Raw genomic sequence first — 19,942 nt, forward strand, 5'->3', positions numbered from 1 at the left:
TTAAATTTCTGTATCTGAAAATGGGAAAGCAAAGGTGTAGTTTCAGAGAAGTGGTGATTAAAAACCTTTGGAAATGTTAAAGTCCGATGCACCTAAAATGACATAGGATAAGACCGAATGATCTAGCTACATGAACACACACATACATGCATACATACGATGGATGATAAACAATTAATCGAATGCAGCAATCTCAAACATGACATCAAGAAAGATTGGGACATATTACGGAGGAGTTCATCAAGTCAACCGCTATTTTTGGAAGCACATCCTAACTATTCTATCAGTGGAACAAGAATAGGCATGGGGCTAATCTTTGTTTTCTTGACCTCTAGTGCACTCCTTTTTTGTTCGCGCAATAACATGACAATATGTATAAACCGTAAGTAGTGTCCATTTCAATGGCCATATCAAATATTTTTAATTTCCAAATTTAATCCAAGCCAATCACATCTCACCACATCAATAAGTAAATCAGTTAGTGCCGAAAACACTGCATCGGCGGCACATCTAATCGAGACTCTTAACTAGTGCTTCTTTAGCTTTAATCATGCATGATCAATTAAGCAACGGTTGGTGCAACTAATTGGCTTCTGCCACGTGGCAACATCAAGAAAGATCATTTAAAGAGTTATATTATCTCAGTTAACTTTTGGGACAGATCGATGAAATATCGATCTGATTTATCCGTTAGCTTGGTTACATACTGATCTGAACTCATTTGGATTGGCCTTCAATAGACAAGTGCATCAATTCGGTCTCTTACCAATCTACCATCGAGGATGGTCCTGAATCGATGTCATCCAAAATCATATATTACGAATTAGTTACTCTCTAATTTTATTACAGCTATATTACAGTTACTATCCACATGGATGAACAAACCACAATCCTCATACAGCTGGTCATTTTCTTATAATAAATTTCTAACAGTCTAACGATCTAAACAAGGCCCCTCTATATAAAGAGGGGCAGGATACTTTTCGGGAGGTAGGTCATTACTCAAAAAAAGAGAGCCGAGATTCTGTTGAACTTTTTTCAATTCTCCTACTGAAGGAAATCTAAGTTCTATCCATTCCAATCTACACTCTTTGCCTTCCATTTCTCTTTTCCACTATCTGCTCTTAAAACCTTAGCTGACTTAAGCATCGAAAGAGTCCTAAATCAAAAGTTACCCCACTAGTTTTAAGACTTCTTTGGTAGATCTATTCGTAGCATTTACCAACTTGACTTCTAGTAGCTCTCTAATTTGGATCAGCACCGACCTTATCATTTTTCCTCCCTAGCCCCGCAGCAATAGCAACAGCAACAAATATAGAGCATGCATATAAGAAATTAATGTTATGTAAATGGTTAGAGGCATACAAGTACGTAGCTATGTGAACAAGGTTTTCAACCACGTATATGGTCTTGCTCAGGAGTGTACATATACTAGTATTGAGAGAGTAGCCCATATAATCTTCCGTCCATGTATCCTTGCCGACAATAGCTGAGATTTGATTGTAGAAGATGACTAGACAACAAACGGATCTGCAAACAAAGAGGAAAAAAAGAGGAGATTCTTTGTATACATCTTAGGTAGGATATCACATCCATCGCCCACTTGGCCATGGCCCCCTTGGATCCTTACAACAAGTGGTACATTCGTCGTAGCACATCATAAACATAGGCCGCCATCACGTTTGTATGCATGCGTTTGGGAATGGACCAATGCCATTGTGCCCCACCTTCACAAGCTTAAGGTGTGGCATTCCTCATCATTAAGACTCTAGGAATTATTAATTTCTTCAGATATGTTTTGCCTCAACAACTGTTCTACATGTCTTCAAGATGCCAGTAACAACGACTATGACGACAACAGCAAGCACGCATGGCCAAAGCCTTCTTTGTCAGGTGTTAGTTGTCTAGAGATTATAAACAGCTAGTTATTTGGGTAAAATGCTGAAAAAATAAAGCTGTTAAAAAAGATGTTATTGGAGAATTCTATGTGAGCTGGCTTTGTTTTTGTTATGATAGTGTGAGAGCAGGGACTGCTTCCATTAAATTCGGGGGAGTCGTAGGTCTAGCTGAGATTAGTAAGACAATATTTCTACAACTATATGGTTGGATATGTAACGACTCAGGATCTCACTCAAAAAGACTAGCCAGAAAATATTATTTAGATTCTTTGATTCTATATAAATATCTAAAATTTTTCTAGGATATGAAACTAAATACACGTCTTCATAAATTCTCATATACTCCACTCATTTAAAACTTGATATCTCCATCAAGTTAAGGATTCAAATCTATGCATATTTATTCATAAATATTATGATCAGCCTATGATTAGCTTTAATGAATCCATGCTTTAATATCCCCTATTTTATATGAGCTATGAGTTGGATTGGCTGTGATACCATTCATAATGATCCAAAATTACATCCAAAAAGATTAGTTAGAAGATATTGTTTGGATTCTTTATTCTCATATACATATCCAAAATCTTCCCAACTAATAACTGATATGGATTAAACACACACCTGCATCAGTCCTCATAACATAACCTTTTATTTGAGATTTTCCTATTTCCTGTTGGCTTGATCATGATAAGAACTTTGAGAATTTGAAAATTGTGTCTGTATTTTAAAAAAAAGGGAAGAAAATGTAGTTAAATGTTGTCATGAAGATTGAAGAGAATTAAGACGACAATGCATATCCAGAAACATTAGTTGTAACGTGATTATTTGCTTGCCATGATGCTTGATGGTGGTTTCCAGTCATCAGATCAACATGTGTTGCCCTGGCAAAATGGATTCTCCATCAGCTGGTCTTTCTGAGTGTCAGGATCAGATATATTCGCAGCCAAAAAAAAAAGAGGACAGAGGAACAAATATACAAGTATATAAATCCACATTCCTTTGTTTCCTCCAATCATGCAGTGGATAAAGCAAAATATAATTCAAAGCAGAGCTAAAAAAAGAACTTGTGATCAGGGACTGTTATGCTGGAGGATTTGTTTTTTCTTTTTTTTTTTTTTTCTTATCATGCAATCATGGAGATAAATTATCCAAGTACAACAAGACTGGCTCTATTCTCCCACCTTCAAACAATCTGGTCAAACATTTCTACATCACAATACTTGTCGCTTTTCTTCCGCAATTGATTGCCCATTGCACCAGGTCATCATTAAGAAACTTGAAGGAGTCTCACATGATCCTATTTACAGGATAGCAAGCCAATCAATGTATCTGACCCTTGGCACATTCATCTCCAATAATGCTCCACTGACCCCTCTCCACCATACGTCATAGATCATGCCAAGCTCCATCTCTTTCCCACTCCATTGGTAATGGGGCAAAGTGGGAGAACATGTAAACCTTTCACACCAGCTCAAAATTTGGATCAGACTAAGAGGACCGTCCACACACTTGCTGGCAACTGGGGAGAATTTGAGAATATGGTAGTTGAGCACGTTTTGGTATCTCCAATTTCTCGGCCAAAATGCCTGAAACCATAACGTAAAAGATCGCACCAGGTGAAGTGACTAAAAGAAACCTGACATTAGCTTCCTCCATGTCGTTTGAATTAGGGTGATGTTAAAGGCTTTAACTGAAACTACCATTGTTGATAGGAACTCTAGTGCTGAAACTACGATTCAGTAATCTGGGACATCAAGCTGTACTGGAAACTCGAGAACATGGAATCATAGACCAGTTGCATATACTTCTACGGATTCTACTCAGGTCGCCATTCTATACCATTACAACATCTGAAGGAATAATATAATTCCAATAATTCTGTAGCAGAAAGAGTTTGCCTGCCTGATGACCCAAGCCAACAGGTGCTATTGCCACTCCAATATTCATTTGCCTCTGCTTTAAATTTTTCTTTCCAAAGCAGCACCTTGGTATATAGAAGGTCCATACTGGGACCATCCCCAGAACTGTGTGTGCATGCAGCACCATGAATTAATTCACATGAATGTGTCAATTATCATCCCCTGCTGATTAGCCATTCCCTGAGTGCCTGGTTTGAGATGAAGGATCCACCCTAGAACCCTTTTATGTGATCCAATCTCGTCAACCCCTCCTTCAGGCTGTTGTTTTTCCATACAATCATTCATCTCCCAACCCATTATAATAATCTGAAACTGAAAGACCAAATATTCTTCTGTTGCTCACCCCTCATATGATGTCCATCATCTTCACAACGAGCCTGGACAACAAGAGCAACAACCGCAACACCCCAGGTCACGTTCAGTGATCTGCTATTTACACCCAAGGATTGCAACATTTTGTTATCAGAGATGGAGACAACCCTCTGCTTAAGTTTAGATTCATGGCCTTCCAAAAGTGAGCAGCTTGTCATGCTCATGATCAAGATCAATAATTTAATTGCCGCGCTGGAGCCAATCAGAGCTGGCATAGGCATCACCCTCCGCCCTGGTGGTCCAATACTTTTATCTCTCAGAAGTGCCTTTGCCTGTAATGTGGGTACATTTACCATACATACACCAATTTCTACTTGGAGAGCAATCTCCATGTCCGATACAGCAATTTAAGCACTCAGGTCAGACATTGCGGTTGCAGAAAAAATAACAAAGCAAAAGCTTTCAAAAGATAATGTGGTAATACCCTTCCTTTAACAACTACTAAAATGAAATAGAGCACTTGCAAGTACAGAGTGACGACAATTTTGACTCCTTTCGGTGCCAATATATGAAGTGCTGGTGCCTTGAAAGCTTCACCAGAAAGTTACTGGAATAGCATCTAAATCCAACAAGCAAAATTATAATCGCAGAGTTATTGGAAAAGTAGGTAGTCTGGACCAGAACAAATCTAGTAAGTCACTTCTTCGCTGTCCTGAGTGGATTGCCAAAGTAGCTTCTGGAGGATGTTTTCATTGAAAAAAAGAGTTGTTGCCAGTCTGAAGAAAACCTCTCAGAACTTTACTTCTGACAGATAACAAAAAGATGCTAAAATTTCAAAATAAACATGGCCTGCATGATTCTAGCATCCAACACATCCGCATGGTAAGTTTTGCCATGACATGAAACTCTATGTGGACTTATATTTCACAGCTAAAAGTGAATTAAAATCCAATGATTCCAATATAAGCACCAAAAAGAAAATTGATTCTCATTTCTCGTTCGGAGATCTGAAGAAAATATTTTGATATGGTCATTGGTTTCTTGAACAAAACTTTTGTGGGGGACTGATTTGGGTAGAAAAATAACACTCCAAAGCCAATTTGCAGCCCAGCAATGCTTTGATTTTGAAATCAAAAGCCTCACTCAAGATCATATGATACCCAAAATGGAGGTGGAATTTGAACCCATTATTGAACTAGCTGTTGCTGGATGTATGTGTAGAATCTTCTGCAGGTTCAGAAGCCTCTTCCAGTTGCTCCATGGAATCTTCAGTAGCTGAATCTGCTTTCACTACACCAGAGCCTGTGGAGACTTTGACCTGAGCTGGCCTTAGAAGCCGATCACCTAGAAAAAACCCACGACGAATTTCTTGTGAAACAATGCCCGCCTTAAACTGTGGAGACTCTTCTCGTGCAACAGCCTCATGAATCTTCATACCAACAGAAATATAGGAATGTCATGAAAGTGAAGTTTGATCATGTGGAAGTGATAATTCATATAATGCCTTCACAAACAAGATATGAAAACTACTGGAAAGACATGGTAAAATGCAACTAGATACAATATACAAGCAACTAATACAGAAGCCCATAGAGCTAAGCACCCAATATTATAGCAAACTGGTGATTACAGCTTCAATCGAGTATCAAGGCCCATTTCATCTTAATTACTTCGTAAAATTATATCTTTTCCTAACATAAGTTTCTTAAATCCTTCTTGTGACAAATTTGTGCTACATTGCAAAAGATCTTTGGGTAAACAAGCATAGATAGGACCCCATGAGGCCCCACGTACAATTTCCAATGCTCAATTATGACAGCGGCTCCACATTATTTTCTATTATTAAAATGAACTCTGTTTAATAATTCATACTTAAAGCTTCTTTACAGAGATATAAAGAATTATCTCCTGTGTAAAGCTGACTTGGTGTCACATTTTGCTGTGGGCTAGACCCTGCTTAAAGTATTTGATTTGTGCAGGACCTCCACAGATTCAGTTCAACTTCACTTTGCATACAATAAATACTACTGCACCCCTGAAGAACATAGATTCTAGCTTTTCGCCTTGGCAAGTTTGCCCATAAGACAAATATGTCATGCGACGACCTAGCTTGAGTCCATCGAGCATGGTCTCTGAATAAGCATCAACTCATCCTTATACAGCAATATGCAGCACAAAATTAAGTATGATGACCTTTTGAATAGATGAGCCTATCCAATTGTACCAAGTTAACTATGTAGATCGAGTTGTAAGTCTAGTGTGACAATCAAAATATGAATGAAGTATGGGAAACTGTGGGATGATCTACGAAACATGATAAGCAAGGTTGCCACATCACAAACACATTTGACTAAATCCCATTAAACCAATTAAATCATGTAAATTCAGTCAAGCCAGCCTGATATGAAAATCATGTATATATGAAGTATCTAGCATTGGGAATGGTGTCCTGACTACAAATAAAATTAAAATATCCCAAGTAAGAGACAACTCGACTAGGGAAGAAAAGAAGTGGAAAACTCCTAACAATGGCAGAGCATGTATGGAATGGCTGTTGGGAACCGAGCTTGAGAAGAAAGAAAACTAGCTATACTATTCCTCTTCCACAAGCAAAGCATATATATATATATATATATATATATATATATATATATAGTTCAATCACAGACTAATCATACCTGCCCTCAACTAGTTCCAAAGAAAAGACAAATTAGACTAGCTCTTGGACTACAATAAAGACAAACTTTGACCATGCAGCCAAGAATAAAATGTTAGATAATTAACCTAACAACTACTATTATCGTATTTCAGATTGGATTTGAACACCCTTTCTCCAAACAATGCACTCGAAGCCTTTGGATTGACCTGGACTCCCATGCATCAGAAATTTGTTCTGGTCATGCAACTTGCAGTGCATGTATACTATGACTACCTTGAAAGAATCAATTACATAGTATGGATCAAGTGGGCTGAGCAAACTACATGATAAACGGGATTCAAATAGAACTAAAAAATTGATGTTTAATTTCAAGGTTGGCATGCATGATGCATGGTATATGGAAGACATGGAGCTTGGCTGAAGTGTTCCTTGGAAGTATTAGAAAGCAGGTGCATGCACAAGAAGATAATTCCGGGGCAGAGTAGCACTCTAAGTCCTAGTAGTAATCACACACTTTTTGGGTGCTATAAGCCACAATTCTCTCCATGACTTGCTATCTTCTCATGAGAGAAGAATAGTTAAGCCCTTCTATTGGGTAAGCATTTGGATACCCATGCCCATGACATCTTCCCAGTAGTTCTCACATGACTTTACAATTATTGGTGTTGCGGCCAATCCCCCGCCGTCCGATCGCGGTGTCACGCACCTCAAGAAAATCCTCACTGACCGAAGATGCCTCCGCGGAGACCTCCGATGGTCAAGTCAGAGAGGAGACTAGGCAACAGTGGAACTCAGCGAGAGGAGAGAGAGCTAGAGAGCTCAAGAGCTTAGAGGCGCTTACCCTGCTTGAGAAAGCTTGAGATAGCTTGTTGCCTTACCCCGTTTAGTAGAATGCGGTATGGTCCCGCCATAAATGATGCAGAGAGTTGTCAAATCGCGGGGGCTGTCAAATCGACGTGGGTTGTCAGTCATCAACCCATGTCCTTAGCAGGACAGCACCCACGGCGGTCGTACAGCATGTCCTTGGCAGGAGAACAGCCCATAGCGGTTGTACGGACTGGGTGGGCTGACAGACTATATGTCGGTATTCGGCTGTCGGGACGTCGGGTGATGACCCGGAGACACCGTCAGCTGGTCTGGTGCCTTGCGGAAGTCGGACATCGCTGCCACCCCTGACAGTGAGTCGGTGATTTGGGCTCGACCGTTTGGTCGGTCGGGAACAGTATGAGTCTGTTTGGCCGACATACCTTCGGCCGAATATTGTCGGCAGCCATTGTCGGCAGTCATCGTCGGAGTCGTCGTCGGAGTCGTCCGTCGGTCGGTCGGTGGTCCGGTCCGAGAGTAAGTCGCGTACAGGATCGGTATATCCCACCCCCCCTCCTGAGTCGGATGTCGTATTGGCCAGCGTTTCCACGCGGGCGACGGCTTCGGGCGAAAGGAGTGGTTTCCCATCACGTCATGCTCTGACTCTGACGACCGTACCAACGAGCGATCCGATGTCGGACGTCCCATTAGGAACGCAAACCGCCGTCTCCTTGGGAATGCAACCGCCGTCTCTTGGGAACATGAACCGCCGTCGTTAATGAATTCCGAGACGCGATTTTTCCGCCACATGTCAGGGGGCTATTGGGCCGGAACCATTCACGCGGATGGAGGCGATGTGGCTTGATCTGGGAGCAGGTGCGTCGAACCGTCGAACCGAGGAAGGGCCCAAGCTGCCATGTGTCGGCATCCAAAAATCCTCGTTCGACGCGCTTTCATCTCGACCGTTGAAGGGCCTTATATATATGCAGCCACTTACATCCAAAACTTCACTTTTTGCTGCAAATCCATTTCTGGCGCTGAGCTCTGTCAATTGTCCCCATCCCAAGTAGTTGTTTCCGTCCTCTTCCTTTGAAAATCTTCTTAAATTTTTCCATTCCTGTCTCCTTGCATCCTTTCTCCTTTGTCATTTTCTTTTTGTTCTCCTTTCTGGGCTACGTTATGGCTAGAACCTCTCCTCGAGGAAGTCAGTCGGAGAACCGACCGACGATTCCCGTCGACCCCGGAGGTGGAGGCTTCTTCACTTTCGGGAGCAAACGTCGAACGGCTCAGGGAGCAGTACGGTATCCCGGACAGTTCGAACTCTTCGCCCCTGGGGCTGAGGTCGGGTTAACAACCGCCTCCGGCCAGGTGGCCTTTTATGTCGAGGACTTCGGGCAGATCTTCGCTTCCCGATTTCGGAGTTTGTCCGGAACGTTTTGGATTATTACGGGCTTTGTCCGCGCAACTGGTGCCGAACTCAGTCCGATTAATAATCAGTTTTGCTCTGTTGTGTCGGCTTTTGCCGATCTTTCCCCATCTCTCTCTTCCGGCGTTCTTTGTCCTTCGACCCCATCCGAAAGCCCGAGGGTGGTGGTTTTCAATCCCCAGAAGGATCTTTCGTTCATCACCATCTTCCATCGTCGATCCACGGATGAAGAACCAATTTTTCTTTGCTTCTTCTCCGCTACCTTGGGGTTCCCTTCTCGCTGGGGCGACCCTGGACTCAGCCGAACAAAACAGTCAATGGAGCTGGAGACCGAGAGGACTTTCACCGACTGAAGGATGTGTCGGTGCCGAAGCAGAGGAGCTCGTCACCGAGCAAGCTCTGCACGACGCCGGCCTGAGTTCGGTTCTCCGTCTAGGTACAGTTCGGTCTGTCGGTCGTCTTTTGGTTTTTTCATCCGTCTTCGGACTTGTGCTGATCCTTTGTTGAAATTGCAGGCATGCCGCCGAGAGTAAGATTGACAGATGCCGACATTTGGCAACATGCGGCGAGGAAGAGACGACGCCTGGGGCCGGACCTTCGCGGCCCCCCAAGAGGCCTCAGACATCATCCCCGCCGGCGTTGCGACGCGGCAGTGCAGCCCGACCCTGAACGGTCGTCGGGCTTTGAGCCGGTTATTGCCCTGTCGGTGCCGACTGTGCCACCCGAGGCGCCGTCCGAGGAAGGGGCGGCAGAGGGGGCAGCCGAAGGAGTGTCGGCCCCCCCGCCTGTGGAAGAGATTCGGGTCGAAGCAAGTGAGCCCGAACGACCTGCGCGGCTCCCGTCGCACCCTCGGGAGGAACTCAGTCGAGCTTGAGCTTCCCGTCCCTCTCCATCTTGGACCTGGGCGACTGGTCGGGGGAAGGCTTCGATGGCACCGGTAGACGACTCAAGGTCGGCGGGCCGCGTCGCATCGTCTGACGTTCGGGTCCCGAGGGAGCGTCGGCCCTGGCCAACCACGACTTGGCCAGGAGGTTGTGTCAGGCAACCGTTCTCCCGGCCGATCGGGAGCTCTTGAGGAGTCGGTCGGTGATCGAGATGCTTTCTTCCTTTTACCCGACTATGACCCAGGTGAGCTCCTCTTCTTCTTCTTTTTATTATTTTCGTCATTTCATTTTTCTGACGATCGGCCTTCTGCTTGCAGCTGATCTACAATATGTCCGAGCTGGAGGTCGGGTACAGGAGGTTCGACGACGTCCGGGCGGCCTGGAAGAATAGGGCCGAAACCGCCGAAGCTGAGAAGGCGACACTGGTGGACCAGCTGAAGTTGTCGGTCGACCGCGAGGCTAGGCTCGAGGAGGAGATCTCCCGACTCACCAATGGCCTAGCCGCCTCGGAGGCCGAACTACAGTCAGCTCGCGAGCAGGTTCAGCGCAAGACCCGCTCCGTCCACCGACTGCGACGTGAGCGAGATGGCTTCGTCAGGGAGCTCGAGGCCGAGCGCGAACAGCTTCGGGTTAGACTGGAGAACCTGGCTAAGGCCGAGGAGAACTTGTCCTCCGCCCAGCCGATTCTGACATAGCGAAGGCGGAGGCGGAGTTGGCCAAGGAGGGCTGAGCCGGACGGTGGAGGACTTCCGTGGCTCGGACGAGTACCGGAGGAGCTTCTCGAGAGCGGCTTCGCCTCCTATCGGGTGGGGTACGAGGACGCTCAGGATGCGATTCAGAGTCTGCACCCGGAGCTGACCTGAGCAGCGTCGTCCCTCAGGATCGGAAGACCAAGCCGCAGAGGAGGAGGCGACCCACTGCGACGGGACGAGTTGCGAAGGTGAGGCGGCTCCAACCTCCGGTCCCTCCCGACTCGAGCGGGCATGCCGGTTGCTCCCGAACTCTCCCCGATGCAAGAAGTCGACTCCGACGAGTAGTCGAAGTGTCTGCTCCGTCACTTTTGTATTCTTTTATTTTTTGTTTTGTCTTTGATATTTGTAATCGGGCTTCGTCCCAATTTTGTAATCGGACTTCGGTCCAATTTTGTAATCGAACTTCGGTCAATTTTGTAAGTCACTTCAACTAAATGAAATCAAAGACTTTTCAAACTTTTTCCCGCATGCGGTTCAAAGTGTTTGATTTGCCGAGCCATCCCCGAGAGTATAGGTCGTAGCTCCGACATACCTCGTTAGGACGTTCGGTAGGATCCAGCGTAGCCGACCAAAGTAGTCAGTGGCGGGCGTGTGCTAAGGGCAGTGCAAGCCCCGATCGTAGGTCGGCGTCCTGACTGTCGTACAGGTTGCATAGGATCCGATGGTCGAGAGTCGTCCCGACTGTAGTCGAGCGTGCACATCGGTCGGATGTCAGCCAACCTCCAAACGTAGCATGTCGACACGATCATTTTGTAGAGTCCGATAGTCGAGTAGTGTCCACATATTCAGATAGGATAATGATGACAAGTCGAATATCCGTTGTCCGATCCTTGGTCGGACGTGCACGTCAGGACGTATGATAAACGGTGGCAAGCCGAATATCCTTCGATCGATCGTGATCAAGTCGGTATGTCGCAAGTCGAATACCCGTTGTTCGGACCTTGATCGGACGGGTACGTCGCGGTGCATGATAAACAGTGGCAAGCTGAATATCCTTCAACCAGTCGTGACCAAGTCGGCATGTCGCGAGCGCGACTGCGATCGTCCTGACATTTTGCCCTTCTTAGTCGAAACTAAGTCGACAAGTTAGCCAGCCGCATTGGTCGAGGCCCTTTGCCTTCAGAGGCCGAGGCCGTCGTAGATTCGATGATGGAGCCGTAGATTCGGCGAAGGAGACGTAGATTCGGCGTAGATTCGGCGATCGAGACATAGATTCGATGATCGAGCCGTCGGTTCGATGATCGGCGATCGAGCCGTCGATCGGTGATCGAGCCGTAGATTCGACGGTCGAGCCGTCGGTTCGACGATCGACGATCGAGCCGTAGATTCAGCGATTGGGCCACGTTGGTCGAGGCCTTTTGCCTTCCGAGGCCGTCGGTTCGGCAATCGACGATCGAGCCGTAGATTCGACGATCGACGATCGAGCCGTAGATTCGGTGATCGACCGCGTTGGTCGAAGCCTTTTGCCTTCAGAAGCCGAGGTCGTCGGTTCGACGATCGGCGATCGAGCCGTAGATTCGACGATCGACGATCGAGCCGTAGATTCGGCGATCGGACCGCGTTGGTCGAAGCCTTTTACCTTCAGAGATCGAGGCTGTCGTAGATATTCCGCTCCCTCGATCTCCATCAAGATCTACGCATGAGGAGCGGAGAGAGGGGTGCAGGAGTCATACCTGCGACGTGTCGATCTCGAACTCCGTCGTCGGGGCGAGACCCGTCTATCGATGGGGCCTGCTGGGTTCAGCAGGAGCCCGATTTTTCTTCCACTTCTCCTTCTGGTCCGTGCCCTCGGTCGGGCGCCGGTCGGAAGCTCCTTCGTCGCGCGCATGTATTTATACGCGCGCTCCAGTAATTCGGCATATGTCCGAGGAGGGTCTTGTCCAAGGAATATGTGAATCGGAACCCCTTAGCCCCTCTTCATGGCCGAGATAGCCATGTCTTCATTGAGATCCCGAACCTCAAGTGTGGCCGCGTTGAATCGGACCACAAAGTGTCGGAGTGTCTCATTTTCTCCCTGCTTGAGGGAGAAAAGACTGTCCGAGGTTCGTGACGGTTTCCGACTGGTGCTGAAATGGGCCATGAAAGAATGCTCGAGTTGCCCGAAAGAGTGGATACATTCTGAGCGGAGGCCGGAGTACCAGGCCCTGACAACTTTACGAAGCATGGCGGGGAAGCCGATGCAAAAGAGGGCATCGGTTGCCCTTGAATTGTCATGAGAGCCTTGTAGCTCTCCAGATGGTCAACTGGATCGGTAGAGCCGTCGTAAGGCTCCACATGAGGCATCTTGAACCGACTAGGATCGATCGTCGAGGATAAATCGGGAGAAAGATTGGGTGGTCCGGAAGTCGACGTCGTTTGAAGACTTCTGGCCATCCGCCTGGAGCTGGGCAAGCCGACGGTCGATTTCTTCGAACTTACGTTCGTAGTCGTCCAACCGTCGGTGTTGAGAAACCCCAGGGATCGAACCTCCCGATGAATTTGAGAGTGAGGCAGACGGTGTCCGCGGCCGCTTCTCCTTCCCCGCCTGCTCCAGCTGGGAAGAAGGACGTCGAGACCGGTGGGTGTCGCGCCGTGGCTGCCTCGCTCCTCGGTGGGAGTGCTGAGACGACTGCTCTTGAGGAGGAGACGAAAGTTGATGCGGGCGTCGCAGCTGCTTCTGGACGGCATCGGGTGCGTCGCAGGTTGTTCCGTCACGGTTGCGGCAACCTGGTCAGTTGTTGCTGGAGGTTTTTGATCACGTCCGTCAGAACGGTCATTTGCCGCACGATTGCCGCGATCTGCACCTCCGTGGTCACCACCGGGTGCGGAGAGCTGGGTTCCGCTATGGAGGGCAAAGGAGGGGCCTCTTCCCGACGGGAAGAGCGCCTCGCCGACCCGATAGCTCTCGATCGCTGAGCTCTGATTTTCGTCATCTCGAGAGATTTTTCAAGCTCTGTGGAGCTCGCTGTCTTACCTCCGTCGAGTACCCCTACCTGGCGCGCTAAATCTGTTGCGGCCAATCCCTCTGTCGTCCAATCGTCGGTGTCGCGCACCTGCAAGAAAAATCCTCACTGACCGGAGATGCCTCCGGCGGGGACCCTCCGACGGTCAAGTCAGAGAGGAGACTAGGCAACAGTGGAACTCAGCGAGAGGAGAGAGAGCTAGAGAGCTCAAGAGCTTAGAGGCGCTTACCCCTGCTTGAGATAGCTTGTTGCCTTACCCCATTTTATAGTAGAATGCGGTATGGTCCCGCCATAAATGATGCAGAGAGTTGTCAAATCGCCGGGGGCTGTCAAATCGATGTGGGTTGTCAGGTCATCAACCCATGTCCTTAGTAGGACAGCGCCCCACGACGGTCGTACAACATGTCCTTGACAGGAGAACAGCCATAGCAGTTGTACGGGCTGGTGGGCTGACCGACTATATGTCGGTATTCGGCTGTCGGGACGTCGGTAATGATCCGGAGACACCGTCGGCTGGTCTGGTGCCTTGCGGAAGTCGGACGTTGGCTGCCACCCCCGACAGTGAGTCGGTATTTGGACTCGGTCGTTGGCCGGTCGGAACAGTATGAGTCTGTTCGGCCGACATACCTTCGGCCGGACGTTGTCGGCAGCCATTCGAATCGTCGTCGGCAGTCATCGTCGGAGTCGTCTGTCGATCCGATCGGTAGAGTCGGACATCGGTCGGATCGATCCGAGGGTAAGTCGGCATACAGGGGTCGTCGGTATATCCCAACAATTGGCTTGACAACTACATAGCGTCTTATATACACATACATATACCTACTTGGCATCATGACGGCACATATACCCAATACAGTATAAGCTTGCATGAGCAAAAGATCATGTACCGAAATTCACATGCTATGTGTATGACCTTGACCACTTAGAGAACTAATTCACATTCTCATAACTGAGCCAATGTCATTTATTTGCAAATTTCATTTATTACCAACTTTGCAAACAAAATGCTTGAACAAAACAACATATAGGATTTCCTTAGGCATACGCTAAATGAAATTCATATTTATATGCATAATATCAACTATAAAAATAATAAATACTATGCCAACTAGAAATAACCTTCATGTTTCAAAGTTAATATAATCTGATAAAAATCAGCAACCACCAACTGGTCAAGCTGATGCCACAAACTCTTTACAGTGACGTTAGTAATGGAAAGCTTATCTACTTTTGCCCAAAGCCATTTGGAAGAGGGTCATTCTGTAGAAGATATATCATCGACTCGGTTAGCCATCAATAGAAGGAAAAAAAAAACTCACTACCAAAAATCTAAGGGGAATTGGTCGGCTCCAAGTTCCCATGCCTCTGTCTCAAGACTAGGAAACTATCAACCATCTCCTCTTAGGCTGTAGATGTTCTAAATATGCTTGGGGATATTTTAAACGCAAGCTGAAGTTTAGAAATCTGCCTCTCTCAGATTTCTCTGGACAACATAGAGGTAAGATACCAGATCCAAGTAGAAGAAAGGATGGATATTTTTGTGGTTATTCCTTGGTGGAGAAATTGGTTAAAGAGGAAGGAAAGGAATTTCAAAAATTCTAGCAAGTCCGGTTTGCAGATTCCAGAAAGCATCAAATTCCTTGTCAAAAACTGGTCTGAAACTGCATCAGAATGAAGCAAAAAGAGCTTTCTCATGTTTTCAAAACCCTTATGCCGATGTAGTTTTATTTTGCTTCTCTGTCCCCATTGAAGCTCTAGGAAAACCATGTTCCTTGTTTTCCTTTTCATTTCATTGCTTTAATGAATAGCTAATGTAGCTCTGCCCAAAACTCTCTCAAAAGCTAGTCAAGTGGATGCAGTTTTCCAAATCTAAGCTGGCAAAACATAATCGAAAAGACAATCACATAGTTCTGTTTAAGATAGAAGTTAAAATACATACAAAACATATTATTGTTGAACTTAAAGTTCCACTCAAGGTTGGGGAGGACTTCAAAAGTATATCTACATCTCCAATAAGGAAACTTTAAAAATAAAAAAGAATCCTGCAATGATATTGATGAAATTACTCAACTCACTAATGAACCTCTGCACATGACTATGAAAACATAAAGTAATTTTATACAACAAGACAAGCACATGGTTCTGTAGTATAATTTTCTTGGGTAGATATATAATTAAGTAAAACTGCTAAATAACAAAGAAGTCAATAAGTTATATCCATTGATAACTCAACAAACAGAACCACAGCTCATGACTCAGGGAAACATGGGAAGCATATGACTGGAGAAAAAAAAGGGTCTATAACATTCCACTTACTGCAGGATCAAATGGCTTGCCAACTGTCTCTACTACTGATACACGAAGGCTTCTCATGATCTCCACAAACTGCTTGTATATACCCTGATAGCTTGTGTCGATTTTCTTCTCCTTGTCTGTTTCTGGCTTTATCTTCTGCTTGGCATTCTCAAAACTGTCAACCATGGGCAACAAGCTCTGAACTACTTCCTCTTGAATATCCGATGTAAAATTAAGACGGTACTTCTCAGATTGCTTTCTAAGATTCTCAAAATCGGCTTTCAAGCGGAGAAGTCTATCCTTCCCAGAAGCTATTTCTGCTGTTATTTCTGTAAATTTCACAGATAAATCATTCTTCTCATTCTCAGCAGCACAAAGTACTGCCTCCATTTCACAAACACTGTTTTCATCTCCATCTAGAATAGCCTTCTTGTAAGCTTGAATTAGCATCTTCATAGCAGGTGTATCCTTTTTATCTACCTTTTCTTCTGATTTATTCTCTGGGATCTGGTTCTCCTCATCCCCGTTTATTGCCTGAAGAAAATGAACAATATCAATACACCACCTTTGCTGGATAAATAAGAATTACAACTTAATAGAAAAGGCTACCATTGCTGTTTGAATGGATTCATAACACTATCCTTACAATTCTGCAGGAAAGTATAGCTTCATGCCATCGAAGAATTTGTGATCTTTCAATATCTAGTTTGCACCAGCCGGAATTTTCTAAAATAACAAAATAGATGATGGTGTCTTCCATATCAATAAGAAAAACCTGCTGATAAAGTATCCCCTTAACTTGATCAAAGAATATCATTTTCTTTTTGGCAAGTGGTTCACTTAGTCATTCCCGGAAGTCATATTAATCACGAGTTATTCAATGATTTGTGAGTTTCACAACATATTAGCAACCCGTGATAGCTAGTAGCAAAAGTACACAATAATGGCAATACCAGTACTTTTTGGAACAATGAGATACCATTTTTTTTCCTCTTCTTGTGTTGTTACTGCTGCTATTCTTTCTTGTCATTTGTTTCTCCATTTTAGCTTTCATATGCAATATAACATATAATGAACTTCTACTGTTTTCCTTCTTTTCATTTTACTCATTCATTAATGTTTTCAAATTCATTTAACTCATTAGTTAATGAATTATGTGTGGATGCCAAACTTGTCATTATGAGTGAATCCACCCATACATATATGCGTTTGTAACTGTGTGTACTGCAATCATGCATTTGACTATTTGAGTATGTAAGCATGTATTCAAGGAAAGACATATATGTAGGGTAAAACAATGAAACACTAGCCCAACCATGGAGAACCTGGACCTTCACAACATGCTTTGTTGTAAATTCAGGGAACAAGGATGTTAACATATATAGAGAGCAGTATCCCCTTTCTGCCAAATTGCTACAGTTAAGCACAGAAATCTTATAGAATTGGCCACTATAATATGTCTCCAGGAACCCCTTTCTTCCCCTTTTACCCTCCCCACAAACTCTTTCCATCACCAACAGCAAGAAAATTTGGAATCACCCTCCCTCCTACACTCCCTTCCCCAAAAGAAACCTACATAATTTTCACAGTTCTTTTGAAAAAAGAATTTTCTTTCATATAAGGAGCCAGATATTATTTGTAACACATGCGCAAATTACATAATCAAGGCAAACTTGAGCATAGATACGAAAATGATTGAAACGATCACCTTTAGCTCTCGATTCTTATGTTTTCAAGAATTATTCCACGAATAAGGTCCAATTAATACAAAAGCGAGAATCTTAGAACATATATGAAGAAAAGAGATTGGGGATATGGCTAAAGGAAGAACAACCAGAAACGCATTATCATACAAACCATTAAATAGAACGGGAATAGGTGGATGGACATCAAAGACCAAAGAAGAGGAAAAGACGCACTTTTGGATCTGTTTCCGCGACCTTTTGAGCTGCCCTGAAGGATCTCCGGGGAAGTTGGGAAGCGAAGAGGGCTATGGGCGCTGAAGTGAATCTTCCGCTAGGGTTTTGGGTTCGCGAGAGAGCAAGGGAAACGGTGTTGACGGGTTTGGGCGGGGCGGGTGAAAAGAGGGGGCGAGGGGCAAAGGAAAGGGAGTAGGTGGAGGCGGCGGCGGCGGCGGCCATCGACGGCGTTTAGCGACCGACCAGCTTTCGATGCCTCTCTCTCTCTCGCGGTACTTCGGGCGCTGCTGCCGCTGATGGCATATCCAAAAATTCCGGAATTGCCATCGGCTCCAATTTTATCTTCCCTGATTGGTTGCTTCTGACCGTCTGATCGGCAGGATCTTCTACGGATCTGATCTGGCCGTCCATTCAGATTATTCCGATGCAGTTCTATCAGTTCACGTGAATGGCAAAAATGGCGGATTTTTTTTTTTCCCGTTTTCGCAAAAACAAAGGTAAAAATCTGCAAAAAGATAGCACAGATGAAACATCAAAGCAAGCAAGGAAGGTGCAACTCACGGATAACCAGCAGGAGAAAGATGCAGGGGAGTTTTAATTATAGTAGTTATTATGGTCTAATAATATGAAGGACAATTAGAGTCTATATCGATTGTAAGTTAAGAAAAAAAAAAAAAAAATTCATGAGATAATTTTTAAAGAGTAAAATCATAAAACTTATATATCAGAGTGAACAATACCTCACATGATCGGATCCACGATATATACAATAATATAATATATATATATATATATAATTATATATTTTATTAAAATTAAATAAATAATAATTGTAACTAATTAATTGATCTAATATTAAAAATAATTAATAAATAATTTTTTTAATAATTAATATAATTTTTTATTAAATTATAATAAATAATATAAATAGAATGTCACTTGTCAAACAAATGCATGTGTCAAAAGATCACCAACTTTATCCTTTCTATTAGTTATATATTTTATTAAAATAAAATAAAATAATAATTGAAACTAATTAACTGATCTAATATTAAAATAATTAATATAAATTTTATTAAATTATAATAAATAATTACTAAGAGAGTGTCACTTGTCAAACAAATGCCATGCGTCGAAAGTCAAAAACTTTACTTTTCTAATAAATTATAATAATAATATAAATATTAAAAATTTTAAAATACACTTGTCAAAAAATCACCAATATAATCATTCTTTTTATATATTATATTTAGATATTTAGATTAGATTCTCCTCGATCGCGTGTTAATGATTATTTATTGTGTTTTCCTGATATGTAGATCAAGTAACCCACATAAACGAGATAAAGGAAAACCAACAATGCCCCTCCATCTACGAATCGAAAGGGCCCAGTGAATCTCTAATAAGAGCAATTCTTTGTACACCTCGTGCGGTCAGAATGTGCGGAGGATAGCAATCGAGTCGGATCAAATCATAAATAGATCGAATCAAATACAGATCGTGTCAAAAATATCCAAATCTGAACTCGATCAGTTTATTAAATAAATCAGATATTGAAACTTGAATCTGATCCATTTAATAAATAAGTTATTCAATCCGACCATTTAACCTGTTTATAATTATTAAAGAAAAAAAATCCAACCCGTTTAATGACCTATTTTTAAAATTATAAAAAAAAATTGCTCACCTGATTCTCCGATGGTCCATCTCTACGGCTCTGCCTCCATCCGTGCTCTCCACGCCTGATTCATACTCTCCATCTGCACTCACCTGATCACCTCTCTTGTACTCTCCGCCGCCTCTAGGTCTGCTCGATCGATCATCGTCGCTATTCACCCATCCTCGGAGTCACTGTAACCACATAGAAAGGGAAAATAGGAAAAAAAAACAACCTGCAAACCTTGGGAAAGAAGTTTTGCCCATGCTGCCTTCAGCTGACCTCCTTGACTCATTTTTTTGGGAGTTCTAGCGCCACAACCCCCAATTGATCCCCTTCACCTTTGCCGCTTGCGTTGAAAAATAGATGCAAGAAAGAGAACTTTGTGAATAAACTATAAAAATATAATAACAAGAAACCCAGTAGCACTATCATTGAGGTCAAAAAGTCTGCCTATCCGAATCGTCAGCCG

The 19,942-nt window shown here is 44.0% G+C and overlaps 1 protein-coding gene across 1 annotated transcript; it reads right to left on the reverse strand.

The window, feature by feature from the left end:
- Positions 1-5,095: 5,095 nt before the first annotated feature.
- On the reverse strand, positions 5,096-18,090 carry LOC105051932 (uncharacterized). The gene is made up of 3 exons (XM_010932580.2): positions 17,814-18,090; positions 15,916-16,428; positions 5,096-5,561 (listed from the first exon to the last, which is right to left on the reverse strand). Exons 1-3 carry the CDS (start codon positions 18,033-18,035, stop codon positions 5,328-5,330), a joined length of 969 nt encoding a protein of 322 aa, XP_010930882.2. The 5' UTR covers positions 18,036-18,090; the 3' UTR covers positions 5,096-5,327.
- Between the last annotated feature and the right edge of the window lie 1,852 nt (positions 18,091-19,942).

Source organism: Elaeis guineensis, chromosome 9, assembly GCF_000442705.2.
Source record: "Elaeis guineensis isolate ETL-2024a chromosome 9, EG11, whole genome shotgun sequence".
Classification (NCBI taxonomy): Eukaryota; Viridiplantae; Streptophyta; class Magnoliopsida; order Arecales; family Arecaceae; genus Elaeis; species Elaeis guineensis.